Source organism: Procambarus clarkii, chromosome 40, assembly GCF_040958095.1.
Source record: "Procambarus clarkii isolate CNS0578487 chromosome 40, FALCON_Pclarkii_2.0, whole genome shotgun sequence".
Taxonomy (NCBI): domain Eukaryota; kingdom Metazoa; phylum Arthropoda; class Malacostraca; order Decapoda; family Cambaridae; genus Procambarus; species Procambarus clarkii.
In genome coordinates, this window is record NC_091189.1 from 847,637 (window position 1) to 857,353 (window position 9,717).

The 9,717-nt window shown below is 40.8% G+C and overlaps 1 protein-coding gene across 1 annotated transcript; it reads right to left on the minus strand.

Moving 5' to 3' along the window:
• Positions 1 to 1,173: 1,173 nt before the first annotated feature.
• On the minus strand, positions 1,174 to 1,830 carry LOC138372962 (uncharacterized). Its single transcript, XM_069338916.1, has one exon. The coding sequence runs from the start codon at positions 1,828 to 1,830 to the stop codon at positions 1,174 to 1,176; it is 657 nt and encodes a 218-aa protein (XP_069195017.1).
• Positions 1,831 to 9,717: the final 7,887 nt, after the last annotated feature.

The following is a 9,717-nucleotide window of genomic DNA, read 5'->3' on the forward strand; positions in this document are numbered from 1 at the left end:
CAGACCCCCCCCCCCCCCCTTACCCACTTCTTGCGTCGTTCCTTAATGCAAGTCTTGCAGCGTCACGACGTCCCCAGAAACAAAGACTAACATCAGTCTTTGTCGCACGGAGTTGCTCCCCCCCCCCTACATCCCATCCCCCCTTCTCTCTCTCCCTCCCTTCTCTTCCTTCCCGTTCCACTTACGCTTCCACCTTTATTTACTTAGACTTTCATGTCTCCTCTCCATTGCTTAATCTTTTCCCCCCTATCTTCGTTTAATCATTATTTTATACTGAGTATTATTTTTGCTCTTCAATGCTCTTAAATAAAATATTTGGTCACGAGTTAATTAAAGCAGGTGCCAAAGGCATTGTGGAAAGAGACGCGTGCCGTCTGTGTATCTGGTATAAGGGAGTGTCAGTGCCTGGCGTTAGTGTGTTCAGTATAAGGGAGTATCAGTGACTTCCACGCCTGGGGTTAAGGTGTCCGGTATAAGGGGAAGGAGGGGGGAGGGGTTTCTCCTTTACGATAACTGTGTCTAAAGAAATTTAGACTTCTTGATGCTGCCGACATCTCTCTTGAGATTATGACGCTGTTGACATCTCCTCGAAGACTTTTTGAAGCTTCTGACATCTTTAAAGAGACTCCTTAACACTGCTGACATCTTTTGAGTAAACTAATATAAAAAAAAGATAGTCGCATGCAGGTAAGACCTCAGAATGAGTCATTGTGAAGAACAAAGACTCTAAAGTAAATGAAAACACCTGTTTAGCCTCCAAAAGTCACATGTGTCGTGATCCTCTCTAACGGCCAGGTGTGTGTCGATCCTCTCCAAAAGTCAGGTGTGTATTCCGAAGAACTCTATATATAAATTCATTAATAAACTTGTATCACCATAGGGTGTTTAAACCACCGAGACGAGAATGATGAAATAAAGACGCTCGATTTTCTTCCGAGGGATTCGAACCAGGCTGAGAACATGGTTTGCCTCTTTTGATACTGCTAAATCTATTATAATTCGCTACTTGTATTATTGTTATGGACACGAACGCTGGCCCAAGTGTGGAGCAACACGTATCTAGTGACGCAAATGAGTGTAGTTTGGAGGAACCATTTGGGTAAAGACCAGGATTCCAATACGTGCTTGAGGTAAATATTTGACGAGGTAAATCGAGCTTGTCATTGGTCAAAATCAGAGTGTAGCATAATAATAACGATCTGGTATAGTGGCGATTGGGTATGGCGACGATTGGGTATGGCGGCGATCTGGTATGGCGACGATTGGGTATGGCGACGATCTGGTATGGCGACGATCTGGTATGGCGACGATTGGGTATGGCGACGATCTGGTATGTCGACGATTGGGTATGGCGACGATCTGGTATGGCGGCGATCTGGTATGGCGACGATTGGGTATGGCGACGATCTGGTATGGCGACGATCTGGTATGTCGACGATTGGGTATGGCGACGATCTGGTATGGCGGCGATCTGGTATGGCGATGATTGGGTATGGCGACGATCTGGTATGGCGACGATTGGGTATGGCGACGATCTGGTATGGCGACGATTGGGCATGGCGACGATTGGGCATGGCGACGATTGGATATGGCGACGATCTGGTATGGCGACGATCTGGTATGGCGGCGATCTGGTATGGCGGCGATCTGGTATGGCGACGATCTGGTATGGCGGCGATCTGGTATGGCGACGATTGGGTATGGCGACGATCGGGTATGGCGACGATTGGGTATGGCGACGATCTGGTATGGCGGCGATCTGGTATGGCGGCGATCTGGTATGGCGGCGATCTGGTATGGCGACGATCTGGTATGGCGGCTATTGGGCATGGCGACGATTGGGCATGGCGACCACCAGGTATGGCAACCACCAGGTATAACGACGACCATAAATGTCAACGACCAAGTGTTGCAACAACCAAATATGTCAACGACCAGAAATGGCCAACTTTTCAGGGACAAATTTCATAGGTTGCCACGACAGTAGAGTGTAAACAACCGAACCTGTTGCTAACACGTCAAGACTATAGTGCCTAACAGGGCGACACACTTGTCTGAGGCACAAAATTATTAAATCCCGAAACAAGGTTGAATGAGGTTCAAATACAACAGGAAAAAAAATAAAAATATCCCGCAAATACAATAAACGAGATTGACCATGAAATAGCAAACAAAAAAAAACAGTAAAATAAATTAATACGGTAATTAGAAAAATAAAAAGTAATAAGGAAATTTACGAAAACGCGACATAAAAAGCACAATTCGTGAGACAAATGGCGAAACAGAAGGATATAAACAGCAATAGATATCATTATCTCACTTAAACAAGCTGATTGTCACGAACAAGAGGTAATTATATCAAGAGAGACACAGAAAGAGAAAAGAGAAAAAGAGGAGAAACACTGATTATTTTTAAGAGAAGAAAAGACATTTTAAAATCCTCGTCATGGCCCTTGTGGGTTTGTTCATTGGATACATCACGTTAGTGTGATTTCTGTGTGTAAAAGATATTTTTTTTTTCCATTAACAGAGACGCAAAAGAAGAAAGATTATTTAAATCGTTATAAAAAAGAAAACTTATATAGATTAACTATGAATAATGGTAACAATTTCACTATAAACACAAAGCTTATTACTCCAAAATTAAAATCACGAGATATAAATACACTATATTAGCTACAAAAACTTTTTTATAAGTCTTTTGAAAAGCAAAAACTACGTGAAATCAGCCCCCCAAAAAAGATTTAAGACAAAAATCATCAATAGGCCCGAACGGAACAGAAATGAAACATCAAAGAGATAAGGAGACAGAAACTTTGAAAGAGAAACAGGGAAGGAAGAGAGGAGAGAAGGATCGAACAGTTAATATAGAGGAAGATCTGTTGAACAATATATTAGATTAGAGCAAAAACCACTAATAAGCTCTCTTAGCAAATAATATCACGTGAATATATATTTACACACGCACATGCGCACGCATTTTTCATACTTTTCTTTTTTTTAACGCACGCAATTATGTGTGTATTAAAATGAACTGATAATTTTCAGAGCCTTGTTGTTTGTGCAGTTCCAAAACTCAAGAGCATCAAATATGAACAAAAATAGGGCATGATCATTATGGAACTATTTCCAATATACAAGGAATCACATAATTCTTTATATGTTAATAATTCTCACATTCTTCACTAAGAAGGGGGGACACAAAGCTCGTAGTTACCAAAATGGTCTCTAGAGCGCTAGAAATTTCGTAGTTCTCAAATCTCATATTAGAGATTAACTCAATATATTCTATGTAATAGCTATATAGACCGTACACAAATAAATTCACTGAAAGTTAGGTATTTTCAAATATTTTGAATACAGTAATGTCTTGCTTCTGTTTAATACTCAATGCATGTGTGTAACATTTCTTTAAATTTACTAAATTTACCTTTGCATTAAATTCACAAGAGCATAAAACCTGCTCATATCTCATATGCGAAACGATTCTTTTCAAACATTTTCGGAATTATTTAGGTTTACAACACAATTCAAAACATAGTACACTACTAATATGGCCGAGGATGTATAGGTCTCGCTGAAAGAAAATTTCCAGTGATTTGTGGGAATGTGCAGTAACACGTGTCTGATCTTGGTACTATTTTTTTTTAAGCAAGTTTGGGTAAGTTCCTTCAGGTCAGAACAATCGCCTCTCACAGAAATTAGGGTCATACAAGTTTCTTTTAAGGTAATGTAAATACCATTTTAAGGTCAGAAAAGGAACTTTCGAAAATGATCATCGGGAAACCTATCTCAACATCCCATTACAATTAAATGCGATATAATCAACATTTTATGCCCAAACTGTTTGACTTGTCAATTTGAGCCGACGGAGCATCTTCAAAATATTATCTGGAATTTAAAAGGGCTTAACATAAAGGATTGTATTTGTTTGTGTTGACCAGACAACGGTCAGCAACACAGATACAACAACAACAACAACACCGAAACAGACACCAACCCCCCCAAAAAAATACTAACAACAATGACATGAACAACAACTAAATTATCCAGAAAAAAATATTAATTTCAATAGTAATAAACTTCTCGACGATAATTGCTATAAACGTATAATAAAAACAGCGATAAAAATAATTTATATAAACAAAACATGTCGGATTATATCCGCTGCGATAATAATTTATATTTAATTATACCAACGATCAAATTCAAACTGTATGCAGCATCCTGACTCCAGAATCCCCAAAATGCAAAGGTATACATGCCCAATAATATTACAGAAGTCCCAAAAAGCTATGTAAAAATCCTCTTCCCTCCTTCACCCTCCATCCTCTTCCCATCATCTCTCCCTCCCTCTTCTTTTCTGCTTCTCCTTCCCCTCCCTAATCATTCCCCATCTACCCCTCCCACCCCCCCCCCCCCTAATCACCAACACTGGCGCCAGTGGTCAGCGGTACAAGGGTCATTGCGATTAAATCCTTGATAGTCACAGGTGTATAATTCATGTTTATCACCGTGTGTGTGCGTGCGTGTTTTTGAGTGTGTGTGTGTGCGCGCGTGTGTCTGTGTGTGAGAGAGATGCAAGATTCTCAGACAGGTGGAATTAGAGTCACTTAAGGCTGGCTTCGGTCTCCGCGTGCGTTTCTACCGCGATTATCAAGATGAGTAAATAACTCCGTTTTTATCTGCCCCATTATTGGGCTAGAGAATATAGCCGGTGAAGGAGTGACCATTAGTGTCTGCAGACAGGAACAGAGGGAAGGGAATCTTGGAAGTAGAGAAACGATGCATTTTTACTCATAATCATGACATAAAAAAAGTTTCAAAACTTAATATTATTTTGATTTTCTGCTAAAATGCGTATGCTCAAGAATTTTTTTTATTGCTATAGATATAATAATTCACAAATCATAGATTATTGACAATTATTGATTATGAAGATTCGGGTGTGTTTACAGTGGTTAAAGCAGTAACGTTACGGGCATGTGGGTAAGTGGTGGGGAGTTTCTGGGTATTGGTTCTAATCTCCAGCTATTAGCTAAGCAAACTCAGCTGGGTGTAAACAGGTGACACACGAAAACCACTCAAAGCAAAAACAAACAAATCATCCAAAGTTTTATATAAATTCAGCAGTGACTCCCTAGGTAGAACACAGCATACGAACCTAAGAACGTAACATAGCTTCAAAAGAACACATCACAAGAATTAACCAGAATATTGCATTACGACAACCAGAGTAGAGATCTTTTGCAGAAACGTAGGCTTCAGCATTTGAGTAGTTATCAGGAAGAGGTGCACCTCACCTTATTATCACAAGAATAAAGCTCCATATTATTATTATTATAAATCTGTAACGTAGGGAAGTTAGGTTACATAACACAACTGTAACCTATCCCTTCTCTCTTGTTTGTAATAGTACATCTGTACCCTAACTTTCTCTCGTTCCTAATGACCCATTCAACCCGAGATTCGTGTGTAATAACGGTTTCCTCTAAGATGTTCTTCTATGCTGCCACAGCGGGCAAATACCACTCTGTGTTTGGATCAAATACCTTTAGATTGTCTCGTTATCAAATACATCAAGTCGTGAGAAGCACTGAACGCAAACGAAAGACATGGACCGATGAATATATGAACAAGCAGGCGATGAGTCACAATAACGTGGCTGAAGTATGTTGACCAGACCACACACTAGAAATTGAAGGGACGACGACGTTTAGGTCCGTCCTGGACCATTCTCAAGTCGATTTTGAGAATGGTCCAGGACGGACCGAAACGTCGTCGTCCCTTCAATTTCTAGTGTGTGGTCTGGTCATCATCAATATGAACAAGGAATGCGAGAATAAAAGAGGACAAATCAGAGACAAGAATAAAAAGCAAAACAACGCAGACTAATGACTAGTAATAAAGGGATTAGAGAGAGGAAAGTAGATAAGGAAGTAAAGATAATAGAAGGTTAAGAGAGAACAGAGAGAATTGAAGGTGGTAGAAGTAGAGGAGAGAAGAGAAATGGAAAGAACAGCGGAGAACAGAGAGGAACATAAAGTGGAGAATAGAGAGAAAAGAGAGGCAGCGAAAAGAGAAGGACGAAAAATAGAGATAGTTAGAGAAAAGGAATAACGCAAAGAAAAGGATAGAAACTGAGAGAAAAAAATAAATGTAATGGAAAGAAAAGAAAGCACTAACCCAGTGTTGCCATAACGAGGGAAAAACACAGAAAAACGCTAAGATTTAGTACCAGAAAAATTGAAAAAGAAAGAGGTGGAAAAGATGAAAGAAAGGAGAGGTAGAGTAGAAAGAAAAAGAAAAGTGTGTGTGTGTGTGTTGCAAGAGAAAGGATGATGGTGATGATTCACCCGTAGGTGACCAGAGGTCGAGAGGAGTGACTCATGGCAACTGTTCATCATGCTTGTTGCTATATTATGTTGCAAAGTTGCCAAGTTCACCCCTTAACGTTCTCCTGCCTTTCGTTAGCACCATCTGGGGGTCTGCTGTTGGTTCGAACAGCTGTTGTCCTTATGGCTGCTGCTGCTGCTGCTTCCACCAGCTGTTTACTCCATCACAGTTGTGTTCTATATTTGTTGTCCCCCTTCAGCTGGTCTCACCAGCTGTTGTTCTCATCAGCTGTTGTCCCCACCAGATGCTGTTCCTAGCAGCTGGTGTCCTCAGCAGCTGCTGCTGTGCTTTTCAGCTGTCTTCAGCTGTCGGGATTGGGCTGGGCAGGTACCAGAAATAATAATCGCCATCCATGAAAATATTAAGACTGAAATGTAAATATTAAACAAATAATTTATGAACTTATTTACAAAGATACACTTGAAAGACGTCAGTGAGATGACGTGTCTTAGGTTACCCTAAGACACGGCCTCGACGGGGACGGGGGGCCTCGTAGCCTGGTGGATAGCGCGCAGGACTCGTAATTCTGTGGCGCGGGTTCGATTCCCGCACGAGGCAGAAACAAATGGGCAAAGTTTCTTTCACCCTGAAAACCCCTGTTACCTAGCAGTAAATAGGTACCTGGGAGTTAGTCAGCTGTCACGGACTGCTTCCTAGGGGTGGAGGCCTGGTCGAGGACCGGGCCGCGGGGACACTAAAAAGCCCCGAAATCATCTCAAGATAACCTCAAGAAGATAACCCTCTTCCAAGTTGACCTCATCTCAGTGGTTTACCTATAATCTCAGTGTGAGAGGAGGGGTGGGGTTGGGTGGGTTATACTCCAGTTTACTTTCCGCTTATCTGCCTATGCTGATAGCTTCCTAAGGCGATTAGTTTCCCCTCTCAAGTGTGTGTGCTAGAGTGCTTAGTATGTTTGGTTTACAATGTAAATGTGTGCAGCTGAGTTTACTCCGTTTATTTCTTCACCTGAGTGCAAGGTTTTAATATCATTAGTTTAGGTTTCATTCACCTGGGCTCTCTAGGAGACTCGAACCCTGGAACTCCAAGCATGTGAAGCCGAAGCTCTAGTCGACTGGACTTTCAATAGTTTAGGTCTTTCCTGTGTTTAGGTATATTTTCTATATTTTTGTTTACTGTTAGGAGCGAATAAGTTTTTTGTTCTTGGTTCTCCATTTACAAAGAAAAATAATTTTCATTGGCACATTTAAAATTCTTCATTGTAAACTAGCTTTCAAGATGGAAAATTTCAAAACTGAAATATGTGTGTATTTCGCTAAAGTTTTCTACGTTGTTATGCAGCAGAAACGTTGTAGCCTGTTAGAGTAGTAATTATTAGTAATTATTATTTAGTAATTATTAGTAGTAAATAAAATTTAAATTATTAGTTATAAGAGTAATTATTAAACTCTTTTCATAATTAATTTCTTTGTTGCATGCGCGCGCACACACACACACATACACACACACACACACACACACACACACACACACACACACACACACACACACACACACACACACACACACACATACACACACACACACACACACACACAAACACACTCTCTCTCACACACACACACACTCAATGAGAAGAATTGTGATACTTGAGGATTGCAAGATTCTCCAAGATGACTTAAACTGTAGAGCTAGTCCGGGAAGTGGCTATTGGAATTCAACACTAAAAAGTGTAAGGTGATGGAAATGTAAACAGGAGACAGGAGACCAAAACGACAATGTGCACAGTTAATGGAAATGACCTCCTGTTAACGACTAGAAGAAAAAGATCTGGGAGTGGAGATAAAACTCAACTAATCTCCGGAGGCTTATGGAAATAGAAAGGATCAAAGTATGAAGATAGACGGAAAAAATTAAACCTGACGGCCCTAGAAAAAGAGATGGGAGACATGATTGATATGTAAAAAATACTAGTTGGAATTGGGAACAAAAGAGAACGGTTAGAAACCCGAGATTTAAATGATTCATAGAAGTGATATAAAGTTTTATTTTAGCGTAATAGTTGGATAATGAAATGAACTATAGGAACAGGTTCTAAAAGACAAACTTCATTCCTAATTTTAAGAGTAGATATGATAGGGAAACAGGTAAAAGTTATTGCATTGGACAACCGGCAGTTAGAAAGGCGGTATCCAAGAACTAATGCTCAATCTTGCAGACACAAATAGTCGAGTACAAATAGGTGAGTACACACACAATGCACACAAACGCGAGCACGCGCGCGCGCACACACACACACAGGTGGAAACTGAGTACCCAAATGAGCCACAGGACGTTAGAAATAACCTTTTTCAGTGTCAGTAGTTAACAGGTGGAATGCATTAGGCATGTGATGTGGTGGAGGCTGACTCCATACACAGTTTCAAATGTAGATATGATAGAGTCCAGTAAGCTCAGGAATCTGTACATCAATTGATTGATAGTTGAGAGGCTGGACCAAACAGCCAGAGCTCAACCCCCGCAAGCATAACTAGGTGAGTACACCCAGTCTCTCTCTCCTTCCATCCATCTCTCTTATCCAGCATCCAACCATCCACTTCTTTGTCTGTATAAGAAACTGATGTAATCTTCCGATATCTCTCAGGCCACCCCTGACACTGATTTATTTGCTACTCGTTCACTTGTTTTCTTTGCCTTTAACAGCCTTGTTTATCAGTCAACTTAGTAGTTTTTCCTTTACTTGTAACTTGTTTGATTCTTAACGTCTGGTTTCAAGCCCTTTGGAAATTCGTGTATTACAGCTAATCCTCCTGAAATGGTAGTATCTGATGGAACGCACCAGATATGTAGTGATGGAGCACCAAAAAGCTAATTTTTGTGTTAATATTTCTAATATAGCACATATGTACTCATGCCTCGCTACCAATGTCTTCACTGCACTGCATAGAATCAAGATGAACGCACCACAACCACACCCACAGTGAGGGGTGATCTGGGCGTTGATATCATCCCGAACCTGTCCCCAGAGGCCCACATCAAAAGGATATCATCAGCGGCATATACTAGGTTGGCCAACATAAGAACTGCCTTTAGAAACTTGTGTAAGGAATCGTTCAGGACCCTGTATATCACTTATGTCAGACCAATCCTGGAATATGCAGCTCCAGCTTAGTTAAACACAAGACAAAGTTAGAGAAGATTCAGCGGTATGCCACCAGACTCGTCCCGGAACTGAGAGGTATGAGCTACGAGGAAAGGCTAAAGGAGCTGAACCTCACGTCCGTGGAAAACAGAAGAGTAAGGGAAGACATGATAACAACCTACACAATTCTCAGGGGAATTGACAGGGTGGACAAAGACAAA

Coding starts and splice junctions, on each gene's coding strand:
- LOC138372962 (XM_069338916.1), bottom strand. CDS start 1,830: ATGCCCAATAGCCGCCATACCAGATCGTCGCCATACCAGATCGCCGCC.